General features: G+C 40.7%; 1 protein-coding gene across 1 annotated transcript in view; it reads right to left on the bottom strand.

The window, feature by feature from the left end:
* Positions 1 to 470: 470 nt before the first annotated feature.
* Positions 471 to 19,597, bottom strand: part of BPGM (bisphosphoglycerate mutase) — a 37,385-nt gene continuing 18,258 nt past the window's right edge. The window contains exon 3 of the mRNA XM_047763521.1: positions 471 to 2,555. Within this exon, the coding sequence (XP_047619477.1) occupies positions 2,377 to 2,555 (179 nt within the window). The 3' untranslated portion in view covers positions 471 to 2,376. The remainder of the gene's footprint in view (positions 2,556 to 19,597) is intronic.

Consider the following 19,597-nt stretch of genomic DNA (forward strand, 5'->3'; position numbering starts at 1 on the left):
CCACTTTCTCAGGCAGAATTTTTGTTCTTTCAGAACAACAAAGTCACAGGGTACAGGAACACAGTACTCATCTGAGATATTTAAAAATTAAAACTCAAGGAATAGCATCTTGCTACAGCCCTTACCTTAACCACATTGGACCCGCACAAAAGGATCATTTCAGCCTGGGTTGGCTCCCGGGCACGCCCGACCTGGTAGCAGGACAGGCTGCCCTCTCCAAGGACCAGCTTTCTCTAGATAAGCTACCATTTTAAAAAACAAAAAGAAAGCCCCTCCCCGTCTTTTTCAGTCCCAGCTTGACATTGCACAGAAGGATGGCAAGATAAGGATGCAGACCAGGGAGCCTTCAAGATAACCTACATCAAAAATTCTAAGTAACTTGTAAGCCATACAAACAAACAAACAAAGGGGTTTACTAAGTGGTCTCAAGGTTGAGGTGCTGGAGTTGTTAAAAATAATTTTATAACACATTTTCATAAATATCTCTTCATTTATTTCAGCCAAGATCTCCAAAACAATGAAACCAAATTGTACCGCAAACAGTCAGCAACAATTACCCCTCTCGTAGGAAGTCTGCGAGATTTTAAAGTAACCAGGGGTGAGCACAGCTCTGTGTGCAGAAGCACATCATGGTACCAGGGGGGACCTCTGGAGATGGACTTCTAGATGGGGAACAAGGGAAGAATCCGACTCTAGGATCTTGAGCTGGGTTAAGACCTGGTCACTTGGGCAGGAAAATTCAGACACCAATTCCAGAGGAGGAGCTGTTCAAAAGTGATCTGAGGTGCAGTTTAGCCATACTGGAATTCTAGGAAGACCTGGTAGTTGTATTCTCAGCCCTGATCTCTGAATGGTAAAGGGTGTTATGTGGTTAAGCAATAGGACTGTGAAAAGAAGGACTACCGTAGAAAAGCCAGTGGTTGGTCAGGAGCGTGAAGCATCCACATTCCATGTCCTTATGCGTCACAGATGTGGCCAGCTGTGAGCAAACCAGTTTCCTCTCTTCTCTTCAGCAGTCTTCATCAGCTGATGCTGTATGTCTTGATTTACAGATCACTGGAGACCAAGTAGTAGCAAGGGTTTTAGAACTGGTTTCCTTCTAATGCCAGTTTTACTATAAAATGGATACAAATAAACTTAGCCACCAATGGAAAACGGTGAAAAAATGATGGTACCTGTAACAGCTATTACAGTTGCAAAAGTGTTTACATGAATTTATCATTGAAATATAGGTTACTTGCTTTGAAATAAGGCCCTCGCTTAAAGAAATGACTTACATATCCATAGCATCGAAGGCATATTGTATCTTTAAGACCCATAAGCAATCAGTTCTGTCTGTGGCCTACCCTGAACTCTAGGCTATAGAGTATAATGTTTTGCCCTCGGTAGAGAAAGAACAAACATTTGTGACAAGTGCCAAATACCATTCCCCCTGTTCAAGTGAACAAAATTACACCCACTATATTCTACCTTCCCCCCCAGACCCGACCTTCAATTTAGAGAGAATTGGGAGTGTCTATGTGTTGAAATAAGTACAACTCTTTGTATTACGGGAAGAGCAAAGACTAGTTCAGAAGGCTTTACCTAGTATTTCTGAATCATATGGAAGCAATTTGGGGGTATCATTTTCAGTGTGACTGATTTTTAAATCAACTTTAAGGACCCAAAGATTAAAGTTTAAAAAAACAAAAATAAAAAGAGAACACGAACAGCTAGGGCTGTCTACGTGCTGCTAATTCTAGCAGCTGGAAAGTGATTTCACCGAACATCCAGGAGGGAGCCTCTGGACTACAGACAAGGCAAAGGGCCTTGGGGTCTGTCACTGGCTGCCTTGGAGGGATCCCTCTGTGACTCTCCCATTTAATGGGCCTCTGGTCTTACCTGTCAAAGCATCCCTTTTCCTAGAGGAAAAGACCAGTAATAAATACTTAAGGACAGTGTATTATCTAATATCCTCTATTATCACCCCAGAAGGTCTTCACAAATACAAAAGTGAACTACTTGTTGGAGTAGGTAGTGCCTGGCAGTGGGGACTCAATACTGACTTACTGAACGAGGAATACCTTGAACTTCACCTCCACTTGCTCTCCCATCTCAGAAACTCATAACACTAATTAAGCCCCACAGGTGACTAACTTAGTGACTAATTTACACGGGGCCAGCAGGAGCTAATGCATAAGGCTTATGACATAAGTGCTCCGGCATCCTAAAGCCTTTATCTGGGCCAACATTAAGTTACCTATATAAACTCTACCCCACAGCCTAGATCTGGAAAAATCAGTAAAAATCAGGGGGGGGGGGGAAGCATAATCAGCACCCACAGCACACCGCATGCCACTCCTTCTGCAGCTACTCCTAGCCAGCACGTGAAAGACTTTATTTGTCAGCTCGTTTCACTTTTCCTTGATCCTCTACTTTCTTAATGGCTGCTTGGATAGCCTCTTGGTCACCCAGGAACTGGTGAGGCCCAACAGCGTGCAGGTTCTCGTCCAGCTCCAGGAGAATGGGGACCCCAGTAGGAAGGGTGATGTTGATAATGTCCTCATCGGAGATACCTGGAGATTGAGAGAGGAAGGAACAAGGCATTAAAGACAACCCAGGAGGAAGTTCTGTTTACCTGTTTAACTGCGCATTTACTTAGTCCCATATTAAGTGCCGTATGGAACCCCACCAGATGCTGTGAGGGATTCTAGCTACAGTTGCTGGAAGCCGAGAATGTCCCAGAAGTTAAAAAAAAAAAAAAGGTAAGACAAAAATTCACATTACATCAAATCTTAGGACAGTAAATACCTTCTGAGGCAATCTGTTCTTAGCTGTCTCCTATCGAAATCCTAAAGGAGTAAAAATTATTCTCTCTATTCCCACACATGTATTACTAGTGTTTTCCAGAAATCAATCTTGAAAAATCTGAAAGTAAACTAGGACGGCTTTCTGTTTTCTTTTATATATTGTCCTCAAGCTGGCCAAAATCACCTTGGAATCTTGTTCGACTGATCACAGAGTGGCTGGTTTTCCAATACCGAGTGTGTGTGGAGTGCCCTGGGCTACATCCAGTCAAGGAGGACCACTCCCCTGGCGGCTGGGGTAGCACGATCCAGGGGGATCGGGAAGGTGTGACCCGCATGCCTGGAAAACAAGCCTGTCTCCTCTTGTTCCTTAACATACATATGCTCAGAGCGGAAGGTATGTGTAATGGACGAATCACCTTCAATTCTTTTTTAAAGAAGCCCCATCAAAAGGTGTTCAACTTTGACCAGAAGAGCTGGAATTGCGGTAAGGGTGGTCACGGTGGTGGTGATGAGGTTTTTATTACTATGAGAGCTTTTTATTTTATTTTGTTTTTGCTTTTTTTAGGGCTGCGCCTGCAGCATATGGAGGTTCCCAGGGATCTAACTGGAGCTATAGCTGCCGGCCTACACCACAGCCACAGAAACGCCAGATCTGAGGCGTGTCTACAACCTACATCACAGCTCATGGCAATGCTGGATCCTTTAACCCACTGATCGAGGCCAGGGATCGAACGCACAACCTCATGGTTCCTAGTAGGATTCGTTTCCGCTGAGCCACAACGGGAACTCCTATGAGAGTTTTTAACAATAAACAGCTCATGCAGACTCAGTACATTCCACATGCCAGATACTCTCCTAAGTACTTATGTACTAACTTATTGAATCACCACTGCAATCCTGCAAGGATATGCACTATTATTCTTCCATGTAACAATTCCCAACAGAGAGGTTAAGCAGACAACTCAAGATCACACAGACAGTTCATAGCAAAGCCTCGATTTAAACCTGGGTGTCTGTTAGCTACTGTACAATGCAATGCCTTTCAAATATCTCTGAGTTCAAAACCAGCAAAGAAAGAGAGGAGACCTAAAGACATGTAGGCAAGCTAATTAAAAGGCAACTGACACTATTCAAATTATTTTAAAAACATACCTGTGTTACCTAGACATCTCAATTCTAACTGTATACTTCTGTTCTATATTAACAGAAAGGACCTAGCTAGAGCAACTTCTGAGGGGATTCAAGGGTCTGTCTTCATTTGGAAGGTGGGGATGGTTAGTAGCAGTCAGTGGTCGATGCACTTTGTCATTTTAGTTAACCAACATTCAAAACTACGAGGGTCAGTCAAAGAATCATAGCACTGGATCCCAAGGGCTGGGGTGGTTCTTTACTAGAATTTCATTTCTAGGTCCAGAAGAGCTACCTAGGAATTCTTACACACAAACTGTATCCTCAAATAGTTACAAAACAGTGGAAGGAATCCCAACTTGGAAGTCAGGGTCTCTTGCAAGTACATGACCCATCTCGTGTGCCAGTCCCCTTCAATATACTAACCAGTCTATAACCTTAGGAAAGGAACCTCTCTGGGCCTCCACTCCCTCTACTTAAAACAGAAACACTCTTCTTCTACCACCATTACAAAGGGTGTGGGGGAGGAGGAAGAGACGGTATACAGCACAATAACTGCTTCCTCTTCCTCTACCAGGAAGTCTCTTCTAGGGAGAAGACTTAAAGGGTAGGCTTATAAAACACTGCCCTGAAAAGCCCTCATCCCCACACTGCAATGATACACAAGATTACCATCCCAAACTAAACTAAAGCTGGCAGCAGGAGATAAATTCAGACCAGCAGCCAGCTATTTAGCTGGGAGATGACTGCCTTGGATTCTAAGCGCCCTCCGCCTCTGTTGGGTCAGCTCTGTGGGCTAGACACAGAGCAGCTGCCACATGCATCTCCTGGAGACGGCCAGAGTGGAATTCAAGAACACATGGTTTACAGCAGGTGACCCCTAAGGATACAGAGAAACTGGAATCCTAATACATTGTAAAATTAAGAGTATAAAATCCTGTGGAATCTTTGATAAACAGTCTGGCAAATCCTCAAACGGTTAAGGATAGAATTACCATGTGACACAGCAATTTCATTCCCAGGTGTATATGCAAGGGAAATGAAAACCTATGTCCATACAAAAACCTGTACACGAACCCTCATAGCAGCTTTATTCACATTAGACCAAAAAATGGAAACAGCCTAAATATCCATCAGTAGATGAACAGTTAAATTAAATGTGGTAGATCCAGACAATGGAGCATTATTTGGCAATGAAAAGGAAGGAAGTGCTGATACATGCTGAACAGTGATGACCCTTGAAAACATGCCAAGTGAAAGAAGCCAGTCACAGTGGAGTGTGAATCGTATGATTCCATTTAAATGAAATGTCCAGAATAGGCAAATCTCTAGTGACATAAATAGACCTGTGGCTGCTTAGGGGTAGAAGGGAGAACTGGGCAATGACAGCTAGGTACGGGGTTTCTTTTAAGGGTAATGCAAATGTTCTGAAATTGACTGTGATGCTAGATGGACAACTCTGTGAACATACAACTCGGGGAAAACACAACTCGGTGAAAAGACACCGAACTGTACACTTTAGATGAGTGAACTGCTGAGCCCCGGGAGCGTGGAAGGGAAGAGGAAGGGCAGCTGTGTGTCTCCTTCCCCTGCCTCTCCTCAAATGAAGGGTGGAGCTGGTACAAGGGAGGGCGTCCACTGCTGTTCAGCCTCAGAATAAAGGCACTGTTCACCTCTTCAGGTACAAATTCACTAATGAATTAAATGGGTGAACTGCATGGCATGGGAATTATTTCTCAATAAAGCTGTTTAAAAACTACTAAACAGACCCAGAGAAGTTAAATAAAACTGTTCAAGTTGCAAGACTGTTAATGTAATAAAATTGGACCTTTTCTTTTTTTTTTTTTTTTTTAATTCTCAAATCCCAGGACTTCAACTCTGGTCATTGACTCAGCCATGGTTATTTCCACCAGAGCATAAGGAGAAAGGAGGATGTCTGTGTTCCTGCACCGCCCTTGTGAAGGGCTGGGTGCTAAATGGACATCAGTACCCAGAGTTCTCATGCTTTCAAGATTAGTAGGGAATGAGCAGACTTGTCTGATCCCCTTGCAACAGCTAATACACTGGGATCATGATGGGCCAAGCTTAGGGGTTGCAGTCCGTGACCTCAGGAAAGAGTTTCAGGTCTTTGGCGAGGGGCTAAGGGCATACATGAAATTCATCTGACCATGGCCTCAGATCTAACCAGTTCCAACAGATCTTTTTTTTTTTTTAAGAAGCCCTCTGAGCTCATGCCTATGGCTTAGATAACAACCCACTTTTGTGTGGGCTCAAATCAAAGAGCCAACTAAACAAAGGCCATGAGAACTAAAATATTTCATCTATAAAGGAGAGCTCAACAAAAATAGAAATGTTTCCAATAAATAAAGTTGACATTCCATTTTAATGACTACTCAAGCCATTCACACAGCAGACTAATTACTTACAAATATTTAAAATATTTGGACTGGTTAATAATCAGTCAATGAGACTTAAGCGACTGACATTTTAAAATGGCAAATAAGGAAAAACCACAATGAAGCAATTACTCATTTCTCAGTTTTAGCATGAGCCACATTCTTTGTCCTAGTGAGTTAAGCAAGCAGAACTCCTATGGCTAGAAAAATGCATCTGCACCGGATTAAATTAAACTGAATCAATACTATATTATGTAATATCATATTACAAGCTCTGTAACTGGAACATCATATAAAAGTTAAAATGAGTGGCCAGATAGCACATCCTCTGCCTGAAAACTGGCTTGGACTGTTTTACACAGCATCCAAGAGTGTTCTGAAGGGAAACATCTAATACTGTGTCAATCCCTCTTTATCATTAGCCCCTCACCAACTCCCAACCATTGTCTTAAATTTTTTTTTTGGCTGCGGCTGCAGCACATGGAAGTTTCCAGGCCAGGGATCGAATTTGAGCTGCAGCTGTGACCAATGCCACAGCGGAGGCTGCAGCAATTCGGGATCCTTAACCCACCGCTATGGGCTGGAAACAAACCCACACTGTTGCACAGACAACACCAGATCCTTAACCTGCTGCACCACAGCAGGAACTCCTGTCTTTAATTCTTGAATCTTCATTTTTAGGAGCATCTGGGAGTAAACTGAAATCCATTTAAATGATTGGGATATTTCAAGTAAGAAATAATGGGAGTTCCCGTCGTGGCGCAGTGGTTAACGAATCCGACTAGGAACCAGAAGGTTGCGGGTTCGGTCCCTGCCCTTGCTCAGTGGGTTAACCATCTGGCGTTGCCGTGAGCTGTGGTGTAGGTTGCAGACGCAGCTGGGATCCCGCGTTGCTGTAGATCTGGCGTAGGCCGGTGGCCACAGCTCCGATTCGACCCCTAGCCTGGGAACCTCCATATGCCGTGGAAGCGGCCCAAAGAAATAGCAAAAAGACCAAAAAAAAAAAAAAAAAAGAAAGAAATAATGAAAGTATGGTGGTAAGTCAAAAGGAGTAACTCAAAGCCAAAGTGGGAAGAAATTCAAACAACTTCATTTTCTACATATAGGACTGACTTCAGAAAGTCATATCTGTACCTCGGATGATTCCCCTGAGTCACTGGGGCAGGAACAGGAACCACAGACCATAAGATCATTCTATTTATACTACGGCACTCCCGCTTTGCCTTCTCTCAGAGGTGGCTGTGCAAATGCTCACTTTGCCCACCAAGATTATAAGGGACCATGCTTTATCTATCCTTGGGGTCACACATGCTCTTGGAATAGGGCCTTACACACTGCAAGAATTTCGTGTTTGTTGACCTGTAAGCAACTCTATCATGTATTGGCTGCTAGAATGCAGAATTTCTTTTTAACTTTATGACCTACATATTACAACTATATGTATTATATGAATCTAATTCTTACATATAAAGGCTACTAGGAATGAAATATTAACTGAAAACTCTAATGCACAAAGCATACATGTGAAAGCAGTCGGAGTACTGCAGGGGTACAGTCCTGGCCGTATTTCAGAAGGACATCAAAATGGAGACAAACACTCCTCAAAAGGAAGCCTTTGTGTGTCTGATTCTAGGTGCTGTATCCTGCACCAAGAATAGTACAGCACCTGATTCAATGGACCCTTGGCACATAGGTGAAATGAATGAATTTGAACTCTCTGAGCTTTCGGATTATGTCTAGTCCCTTGTTGTTGAATTCTTCATTAAAAACTGTGTTTCCATTATTAGCTTACAAAGACAAAAAAGAGGGTTGGTTGCAAAGAGAGGATGGAAAAAAGTCATTTGCATTTACTATTCATAAAGTAAACAATTCCAACTAAATTTGTCTTCTATATATTTTCTTTGGTTTTCTCCTAGGTGTTCACTCAAAATCTTTATGAGTGTCAGGAAACAGGAGAAAAGATGTTCAAGAAAACAGATCTGTTACAGGACAACAGGAATCCCCGACTCTAGAATGCCTATTTTGGGGGATTAAAGAAAGACGGAAACAGCTTTGATCAAATTATTCTACTGTGCTGTCCATGCCCCACTTCTCTTTCCCAATCAGGTCAGTCACAATTCAAACCTCGCTGATGAGTCATTTGTGATAAGAGTTCTACATTCTCTTAGTGCCAAAATAAGAGCTGATACAACAGATTCTAAATTTCATATACGGTCTACCTATTTTTAAACATAGTTCTTTTAGGTTTGAATACTCTATATGTACAACTTAAAGACTGGCTGGGGAATAATTGGAAATGGATTATTTGAATAGTGTAACATGATGATAAAGTAAGAGCCTCTACTTCAGACTAAGGCAGATAAAATAATCCATGCTACATCTCATTTTATAGTTTAATGGCTGACAACTTTTAAGAATGAAAGCTTTTATAAATCAGTTATACTTAAAATGAGAGAAATCTTAACCACACCATTTGATAAGCATTTGCTTCTCAGAAGAGAGGCCTGACTTGGCCGCTTCTGAAAATATCCCACTACAAAATGCCAAAGGTGACTGACTGGTCGGTCCCCATCCCCAGAGTGAGTCCCAGCTGACCTTTCCTCTTCGATTCTCTAATTTCACCTCGCCACTTCTTTGCCTTGTTATGTGTGCAGCTGCACACAGTTCTTCAGGGGTCAAGTCTGTCTTGCATCCTACTCTTCCTCCAAACTTGAAACTGCCTGGTCCTTTCTTGAACCCAGACTAAACAATCCACTTCCGCTGGCAAGATGCAGATTACATTCAATGCTTCAGTTCAGTACCTGGCTTTTCCTTCAATGTGGGCTGGCAGGAGACAAACAGGAAGTGACTATGCCAACCACAGAGAAAGAAACACATGCTTGTCTGGAAGGCTACAGAACAGGGTGCTGTTAGACACTAAGCCTGGGGTGGGAGTTTTCATCACGGTGCTTGGTGAGAGGTGGGCCCTGCTATAATCTGGACTTGTCAGTACAGCACAGGTAATTATGCTGCTAAAAACCAGCAAAGCAGTCCCTTAAGTTGGACTTTTCTCACTATATAATATTTCATTTGTTTTTTTTTCTGAAGGGATTAAGAACTACTATCAAGGCAAAAGCAAAGCAATTCATGGGACTACACCAAACTAAAAAGCTTTTGCATAGGGAAGGAAACTATCAACAGAGCAGCATTTTGAACAGGAGAAGATATTTTCCAACAATATATTCAATAAACGATTCATATTCAAAACATACAAAGAATTCATATAATCCAATATCAAAAAAAACCAAACGACCTGATTAAAAAATGGGCAGAAGACCTGAATAGAGGCTCAACAATACTAATCATCAGGGAAATGCAAATTAAAGCCACACTGAGATTCTAACTCACATCTGTCAGAAGGGCTGTCATCCAAAAGGCAACAAATAAGAAGTGCTGGTGAGGATGTGGAGAAGAGGGAACCCTGTACACCGCTGGTGGGACTGGAAACGGGTAGTCGCTGAGGAAAACAGTATGGAGGGCCTTCAACAACTTAAAAATAAAACTACCATATGATCTAGCAACTTTAGTTCTGGGTATTTATCCAAAGAAAATAAAAATACTACTTCAAAAAGGACACATGCACACCAATGTTCACTGCAGTATTATCTACAATAGCCAAGATGTAAAAGCAACCTAAGTATCCCCTGATAGATGAATGGATAAAGAAGACGTGGTGCATATATACAATGGAATAGTACCCAGCCATTAAAAACAAAATCTTGCCTTTTGCAACAACATGAAAGGATCTAGAGGGCATTCTGCTAAGTGAAGTAAGTCAGAGAAAGACAAATACCAGATGATCTCACTTACATGAGGAATCTAAAACATAAAACAAAACAAAATGAAAACAGACTTACAGCTACAGAGAACAAAGGGCTGGTTGTCAGATGGGAGGGGGTGGGGTAACATGGGTGACTAAGAAGTAAAAACCTCCAGTTATAAAGTAAATAAGCCACGGAGATGTAATATACAGCATAGGGAACATGGTCAATAACATTGTGGTAACTTTCTATAGGGTCAGATGGTTACCAGACTTAATGTGATCATTTCATAATGGATGTGACTGTCACCTCTATGTAGCACACCTGACACTAACGTAATGTTGCACATTAATTACATTTCAATAAAAACAAATAAAATCTCAAGATGACACTGATTTAAGAGAGGGGATTTTCTATAAATGAGCAATTTGACAGGGCAAAGGCCTTCCTAGTCATTAACGTGTGGTTCTGTGTTTGCAGTTCTCATACAAGAGAATCATTCGCTCCAAAACCAATACACTTGCCTCTCACTGTATCATTCTCCTGCCTTAACTCCAGGGGGGTTCTCGTTGACCCACTCCTAGACAAGGTGATTGTGAGAAGGAAAAAAGACGGATGGAAGACCCAAGTAAGGCTACGGAATTTGATGGCAAACAAGCAGAAAAATTTTTGGTTCCAAAGAGCCTTTTTACTAGAGGAGCTAGCAACCTCTAAGTAGAAAACTTCATGGTCCGGCAGCTTATACATAATTTCTTATGAGGGAAGACCCTAAATAGGTTATTCCCTAGATTGTCCATGGTTGAATAAAGTCAGCACCAATAGCGCCTTCAGAAAGCCTAACGATGCCCCTGGGGTTAGTTTTCAAAGGCAAACATATAAAGCAACCCATTTAATTCTGCTACCTGACAATAAAGCTAATCTAGTCCATTATTTGGGGAAAGAAAAGGCAAGGTCCCCACTGGGACAATGGTCATTTCTCTGAATAAAAGAAAGTATTTTAAAACTGAATATAATTTACATATGGTAAAATTCACCCTTTTTCGTGTACAGAATAGTTCTATCACCCCCCTGAATTTCCTGTGTCCCTTTGCAGTATACCCTTCCTGATCTGTTTTCTGACCAGAGAGTCTTGCCTTCTCCTGAATGACATATAAATAGAATCATAAAATACACAGCTTTTTTTCGTTTCTGTTTTTTTCTGAGACCTCGCTCCCTGGCATGTGGATGGTCCTCACATGATCTCCTCTCTGTGTGTGTCTGTGTTCAAATTTCTTTTTCTTATAAGGACACCAATCATATCTGATTAGGGCCACCCTAAAATGGCCTAATGTTAATTACCTCTTTAAAGACCTTATATCCAAATATAGTCCTATTCTGAGGTATTAGGGTTTGAGACTTCAACATATGAATGTTTAATTTTACGCCTTTTGAGCCTGGTTTCTTTCACTTAGTACAAAGCAGCTGAGATTCATCTATGATGGTGAGTGCAGCCCCCCCCCCCTTTTTGTCTTTTTGCCTTTTGAGGGCCACTCCTGTGGCATATGGAGATTCCCAGGCTAGGGGTCTAACTGGAGCTGTAGCCACCGGCCAACATCACAGCCATAGCAATGCCAGATCCGAGCCACGTCTGTGACCTACACCACAGCCCACGGCAACACCGGATCCTTTACCCACTGAGCAAGGCCAGGGATCAAACCCGCAACCTCATGATTCCTAGTCGGATTCGTTAACCACTGAGCCACAATGGGAATGCCTCGGATCCTTTACCCACTGAGCAAGGCCAGGGATCAAACCCGCAACCTCATGATTCCTAGTCGGATTCGTTAACCACTGAGCCACAATGGGAATGCCTAGCCCCTTTTAATTAAAGCAGTTTCTTTATGCAAAATGTCTTAGTGATCAGTGATTGCTCAAGTGAAATTTAAAAAACATGACTAAACAGAAGAGTAAAACAGGAGTTCCCGGAGTTCCCGTCGTGGCGCAGTGGTTAATGAATCCGACTAGGAACCATGAGGTTGCGGGTTCGGTCCCTGCCCTTGCTCAGTGGGTTAACGATCCGGCGTTGTCGTGAGCTGTGGTGTAGGTTGCAGACGCGGCTCGGATCCTGCTTTGCTGTGGCTCTGGCATAGGCCAGTGGCTACAGCTCCGATTCGACCCCTAGCCTGGGAACCTCCATATGCCGCGGGAGTGGCCCAAAGAAATAGCAAAAAGACAAAAAAAAAACCAAAAAAAACCCACAGGAGTTCCCGTTGTGGCTTAGAAGAAATGAATCTGACTAGTATCTGTGAGGATAAAGGTTAGATCCCTAGCCTCCCTCAGTGGGTTAAGGATCCAGTGTTGCTGTGACCTGTGATGTGGGTTGCAGATGCAGCTTGGATCCCACGTTGCTGTGGCATGGTGTAGACTGCTGGCTACAGCTCTAATTTCTCCCCTAGCCTGGGTACCTCCATATGCCACAGGTGTGGCCCTAAAAAGATAAAACAAACAAACAAACAAAAAACCCAGAAAAGTAAAACAAAGTATTGAACAAAGTAAGGCAAAATGTTGAACCATAGCTTTCCATTGAGTCAAGAGACTTGTTCTAGTTTCTTCGAGAATTCAGATTTGTATGTAAAATGCCTAGAACTAGTTCAGCATATGGTGTTCACTCAGAAAAGGGCCACCTTGGAGTTCCGGTTGTAGTTCAGCAGGTTACAACCCAACTAGTATCCATAAGGATGCAGGTTCAATCCATGGCCTTATTCAGTGGGTTAAGGATCTGGCATTGCCACAAGATGTGGTGCAAGTTGCAGAAGTGGCTCAGGTCTGGTGTTGCTTTGGCTGTGGTGTAGGCTCGCAGCTGCAGCTCTGATTTGACCCCTAGCCTGGTAACTTCCATATGCTGTATATGTGGCTCTAAAAAAGAAAAATAAAAAAAGGGCCACCAGGAATAGCTGTACTAGAGAAGGCCATTTACAGCCCACAATTTAAGGATAATAACAATAATAATTAAAGACTCAAATTAGTTGCATGGAATTACCTTTGTATGGTTTACCTGCCAAAGAAGCTCTTGATTCAGCTTCTTACAACACAGTATTCCAAAGAGAACAGATCAAGGGAAGGGTACTTCTAAGAAAAAAATTTGTAACAGCCCAGGGTGTAATTGTGTGTGGAGACTCAGTGAACTGGGTTTGGGCAGAGTTCACCACTCCAACTAATTACTGTGATTGCAGCTAAGCTATCTGAGGTCTGTATTACATTCTCCTTCAACAACAACTGTTTTCTTTGCCACAAATGGAAGAAGTGTCAGGCAGGATTTGACTGACTATAGGGTAAAATTACAACATCAGAGATAGGGAAGGATCAAGATGGTAGAGGAGTAAGACCTGGTGCTCACCTCCCACAAACACATTAAAAAAAAAAAAACCCATCTACATGTAGGACAATTCACACAGAATGTCTACTGAATGCTGGCAGAAGACCTTAAACCTCCAAAAACGGCAAGAAACACATCACATGACTGGATAGAACAAAAGGAAAAGAAAGAGAGAGAGAGAAAAGGAATCAGGATGAGACTAATACTCCTGAGAGGGTGCTGTGAAAGAGGAAAGAAACCCATAGACTGGGAAGCCACCTAACTGATGGGGAGATCAGCTGAGATGGAGGGACCTCAAAGTCATGGAGAAAAGTACAGCATCTGGACTGAGGAGGGCAAAGCAGAGTGAGAGCCACACAGATGGTCTGCACCACCGCGCCCTTGGACACCACAACCTGAGATGCTCGGGTGGAGGCTGGACACTGTGACTCAGGCTCTGAAGAATAAGAGAAATATAAGCAAAATGAAGAAGCTCAGGAACCATCCCCAGTTAAAAGAACAGGAGAATTCACCTGAGGGAGCAAACAATGAAACAGACCCCTGCAATTTAACAGAGTTCAAAAAAGAGATACTGAAAATACTGAAGGAATTAAGAGTGAATATGAAGGAATTAAGAGTGCATATAGGAGTTCCTGGCATGGCGCAGTGGTTAACGAATCCGACTAGAAACCGTGAGGTTGTGGGTTCGGTCCCTGCCCTTGCTCAGTGAGTTAACAATCTGGCGTTGCCGTGAGCTGCATGTGGTATAGGTTGCAGACTCGGCTCGGTTCCCGCGTTGCTGTGGCTCTGGCGTAGGCCGGTGGCCACAGCTCCGATTGGACCCCTAGCCTGGGAACCTCCATATGCCACGGGAGCGGCCCAAGAAATAGCAAAAAGACAAAAAAAAAAAAAAAAAAGAGTGCATATAAACAGTAATGCAGGTTACTTTAGAAAGGAACTAGAAAATATAAGGAGGAACCAAGAAAAATTAGAAAATTCATTTGTAGAGATGCAATCTGAGTTAAAGGCACTGAAGAGCAGAATAAATAATGCAGAGGAACAGATTAGCGACTTGGAAGACAGAACAGTGGAAATCATCCAAGAAGGACAGCAGACAGAAAACCAAATGACAAAACATGAAAGCAATATAAGAGATCTATGGGATAATACAAAGTGGGCCAATCTACGCATAATACAGATTCCAGAAGGAAAAGAAAAAGAAAAGGGGATTGAAAATATATTTGAAGAAATTATGTCTGAAAACTTTCCAAATCTAAAGGAAATAGATATCAACATACAGGAAGCACAAGGGCTCCAAACGAGTTGAACCCAAACAGGCCCACACCAAGACATATTGTAATAAAAATGGCAAAAGTTAAAGATAAGGAGAGGATTCTAAAGGAAGCAAGAGAAAAACAAAGACTTGATTATAAGGGAGCCCCTATAAGGCCATCAGCTGATTTCTCTGCAGAAACACTACAGGCCAGAAGAGAGAGTGGCAAGATATATTCAAAGTTCTACAAGGGAAAAATTTGCAGCCTAGAATACTCTACCTATCAAAAATATCATTTAAAATAGCAGGAGAAATAAAGAATTTCTCCAACAAACAAAAACTAAGAGTACAGCAATACTAAACCCATTCTAAAAGAATTACTGAAAGGGCTCCTCTAAATAAAAAAGTAAGAAGAAATAGGATGGAGGAACTCACAGTTGGAAAGCAATCACTTAAGCCAGTATACAGATCTAAAATGAAAAAAACCAAACTATTGTAAAAGCAATGATAAACACAAGGAATAGCAAAAGAACAAACATAAAGATGTTGAAAAAGGACTTTGAAATCATAGAATGTGGGAAGGAAAGTAAGAAAATCTAGACTCTTCTTTCTTTCTTTTTTTTTAAGAATGTGTTTGAGCCTATATGAGTATCAGGCTAAAGTAAGCAGATATAGGAAGGGGTTAACACACTTGAAAAACAGGGCAACCACGAATCAAAACAAAACATCACATTCACAGAAACTAAAAAGAAGAGGATACAAGCATAAAATAAAAGGAAATCATCCAACAAAAACAACAACCACAAAAAGAAAGGAACAAAGAAGAAACATAGAATCAACTGGAAAACAAGGTTTAAAATGGCAATAAATACATATTTATCAATAATTACCTTAAATGTTAATAGACTGAATGCTCCAATCAAAAGACAAAGAGTGGCAGATTGGATAAAAAAAAAAAAAAACAACAAGAGCCTACAATATGCTGTCTTCAAGAGACTCACATTAGGGCAAAGGACACTCATAAATTGAAAATGAGCAGATGGAAAAAATACTTCATGAAAATGGAAAAGACAGGAAAACAAGGGTTACAATACTCATAACAAACAAAATAGACTTTAAAAAGGCAGCCAGGAGTTCCCGTCGTGGTGCAGTGGTTAACGAATCCGACTAGGAACCAGGAGGTTGTGGGTTCGGTCCCTGCCCTTGCTCAGTGGGTTAAGGATCCGGCATTGCCATGAGCTGTGGTGTAGTTTGCAGACTCGGCTCGGATCCCGAGTTGCTGTGGCTCTGGCGTAGGCCGGGGGCTACAGCTCCGATTCGACCCCTAGCCTGGGAACCTCCATATGCCACAGGATCGGCCCAAAGAAATAGCAAAAAGCCAAAAAAAAAAAAAAAAAGGCGGTCATAAAGAAAGACAAAGAAGGACACTATTTAATAATATAAGGATCCATTCAAGAAGAGGATATTACAATTGTCAATACATATGCCCCTAACATAGGAGCACCCAGATACATACAACAAATACTAACAGACATAAAAGGAGAAAGTGATGGAAAAACAATAGTAGGAGACTTGAATGCCTCACTCACAGTAATGGGCAAATCCTCTGGACAGAACATTAATAAGGCAACAGAGATCCTAAACGCAATAGAAAAGTTAGACTTAATTGACATTTTCAGGACACTGCACCTAAAAAATCAGAATATACATTCTTTTCAAGTGCCCATGGAACATTTTCAAGGATCAACTACATACTGGGGCACAAAAGTAACCTCGACAAACTTAAGAGTATAGAAATTATTTCAAGTATCTTCTCTGACCACAATGGCATAAAACTAGAAATCAACCACAGGAAAAGAAATGAGAAAAAACTGACTACATGGAGACTAAACAACATGTAACTAAAAAACCAATGGGTCAACAAGGAAATCAAAAGGGAAATTAAAAAAATACCTTGAGACAAATGATAATGAAAACACAGCCATTCAAAATCTATGGGATGTCACAAAAGTGGTTCTTAGAGGGAAGTTCATAGTGATACAGGCCTTCCTCAAAAAAAGAAGAAAAATCTCAAATCAACAACTTAACCTACCATCTGAAAGAATTAGAAAAAAAAGAACAAAACCTAAAGTCAGCATTAGGAGGGAAATCATAAAGATCAGAGAGGAATCAATAAAATAGAGATTCAAAACACAATAGAAAAAAATAAAACCAAGAGCTAGTTCTTTGAAAGGGTAAACAAAATTGACAAGCCTCTGGCCAGACTCACCAAGAAAGGAGAGACTCAAACAAAATAAGAAATAAAAAAGGAGAAATATCAACAGATACTGAAGAAATACAAAAAACCATAAGATAATACTATGAACAATTAGAAGCCAACAAATTTGACAACCTAGAAGAAATGGACAACTTCCTAGAGACTTATAGCCCACCAAAACTGAACCAAGAAGAAATAGATCGACTGAACAGACCAATTACTAGAAATGAAATTGAATATATAATAAAAACACTCCCTACCAACAAAAGCCCAGGACCAGATGGCTTCATAGGTAAATTCTGCCAAACATGAGAGTTTCTCTTTGCATAAAGGAACTTGTACCCATCTTTCAACTTTTCTGAAAGGTTGAAGGAACACTCCCAAAGATATTCTATGAAGCCACCATCACCCTAATCCAAAAACCAGACAAAGATACTGCCAAAAAAGAAAATTATAGGCCAATGTCTTTGATAAATATAGATGCAAAAATTCTCAACAAAATTTTAGCCAACTGAATTCAACAACATATAAAAGAGATCATACACCACGACCAGGTGGGATTCATTCAAAGTTCACAAGGATGGTTCAACATACACAAATCACTCAACATCACACAACACATTAACAAAAAAAAAAAGTCAAAAAACACATGATCATCTCAATGTATGCAGAAAAAGCACTTGACAAAATTCAACATCCCCACATGATAAAAATTCTTACCAAAGTGGATATAGAGGGGACATACCTTAACATAATCAAAGCCATTTATGACAAACCCACAGCAAATATAATAATGGGGAAAAGCTAAAAGCCTTCCCACTAAAATCTGGAACAAGATAAGGATGCCCACTCTCACCACTTTTACTCAACATAGTATTGGAAATCCTAGCCACAGCAAGCAGACAAACAAAAAAAATAAAAGGTCTCCAAATTCGAAGAGGAGGTAAAATTATCACTCTATGCAGACAATAGGATACTACATATAGAAAACCCTAAGGACTCCACACAAAAACTACTCGAACTGATCAATTAATTCAGCAAAGGAGCAGGATACAAGATTAACATATAGTTGTTAATCAGTTGCATTTCTGTATACTAACAATGAAATATTAGAAAAGGAATATAAAAATATAATATCCTTTAAAATCACACTCAAAAAATTAAATACCTAGGAATATACCTGATTAAGGAGGTGAAAGACTTATATGCTGAGAACTACAGAACTACAAAACATTAATCAAGGAAATTAAAGAGGATTCAAAGAGATAAAAAAATATTCCATGCCCCTGGATTGGAAAAATTAATTTTGTTAAAACGGCCATACTACCCAAAGCAATCTACAGATTCAATGCAATCCCCATCAAATTACCCATGACATTTTTCATAGAATGAGAACGAACAATCCAAAAATTTATATGGAATGATATAAGACGCAGAATTGTCAAAGAAATCCTGGCTAAAAACAAAACAAAACAAAACAAAAAACAAACAAACAAAAAACCAAAAACAAACCAACCAGGAGGCATAACTCTCCCAGGCTTCAGGCAATATTACAAAGCCACAGTAATCAAGACAGTGTGGTACTGATACCAAAACAGACATACAGAGCAATGGAACAGAATAGAGAACCCAGAAATAAACCCTGACACCTATGGTCAATTAATCTTTGACAAAGGAGGCAAGACTATAAAATGGGAAAAAGACAGTCTCTTCAGTAAGTAGTGCTGGGAAAACTGGACAGCTGCATGTAAATCAATAAAATTGGAACACACCCTCACACCGTACACAAAAATAAACTCAAAATGGCTTGAAGATTTAAATCTAAGATAAGACACCGTAAAACTCCTAGAAGAGAACATAGACAAAATATTCTCTGACCTCAACCTTACAAATGTTTTCTCAGGTTGGTCTCCCAAGGCAACAGAAATAAAAACAAAAATAAACCAATGGGATCTAATGAAACAAGCTTTTGTACAGCAAGGAAACCATAAAAAAAACACCAAAATACAACCTATTGAATGAGAGAAAATAGTTTCAAACAATGCAATTGACAAGGGCTTAATCTCTAAAATATACAAACAACTTATATACAACTCAACAGTAAAAAAACCAAAAACCCAATTGAAAATGGGCAGAAGACCTGAATAGGCCTTTTTCCAAAGAAGATATATAGACGGCAACAGGTAATGAAAAAAATGCTCAACATCATTAATTATTAGGGAAATGCAAATCAAAACTACTATGAGGTACCACCTTACACCAGTCACAATGGCCACCCTTAACAAGTCAACAAATAACAAATGCTGGAGGGTATGGAGAAAAGGGTGCCCTCCTTCACTGTTGGTGGGAATATAAACTGGTACAACAGCTATGGAAAACAGTAAGGATGTTCCTCAGAAAACTAAATATAAAACTACCATATGACCCAGCAATCCCACTCCTGGGCATATATCTGTTCAAAACTTTCATTGAAAAAGATACATGCACTGCTATGTCCACTGCAGCACTATTCACAATAGCCAAGACATGGAAACAACCTAAATGTCCATCAACAGATGAATGGATGTGGAAGAAGATATGGTACATATACACAATGGAATGCTACTCATCCATAAAAAAG

The sequence above is a fragment of the Phacochoerus africanus genome, chromosome 16 (genome assembly GCF_016906955.1).
Source record: "Phacochoerus africanus isolate WHEZ1 chromosome 16, ROS_Pafr_v1, whole genome shotgun sequence".
Classification (NCBI taxonomy): Eukaryota; Metazoa; Chordata; class Mammalia; order Artiodactyla; family Suidae; genus Phacochoerus; species Phacochoerus africanus.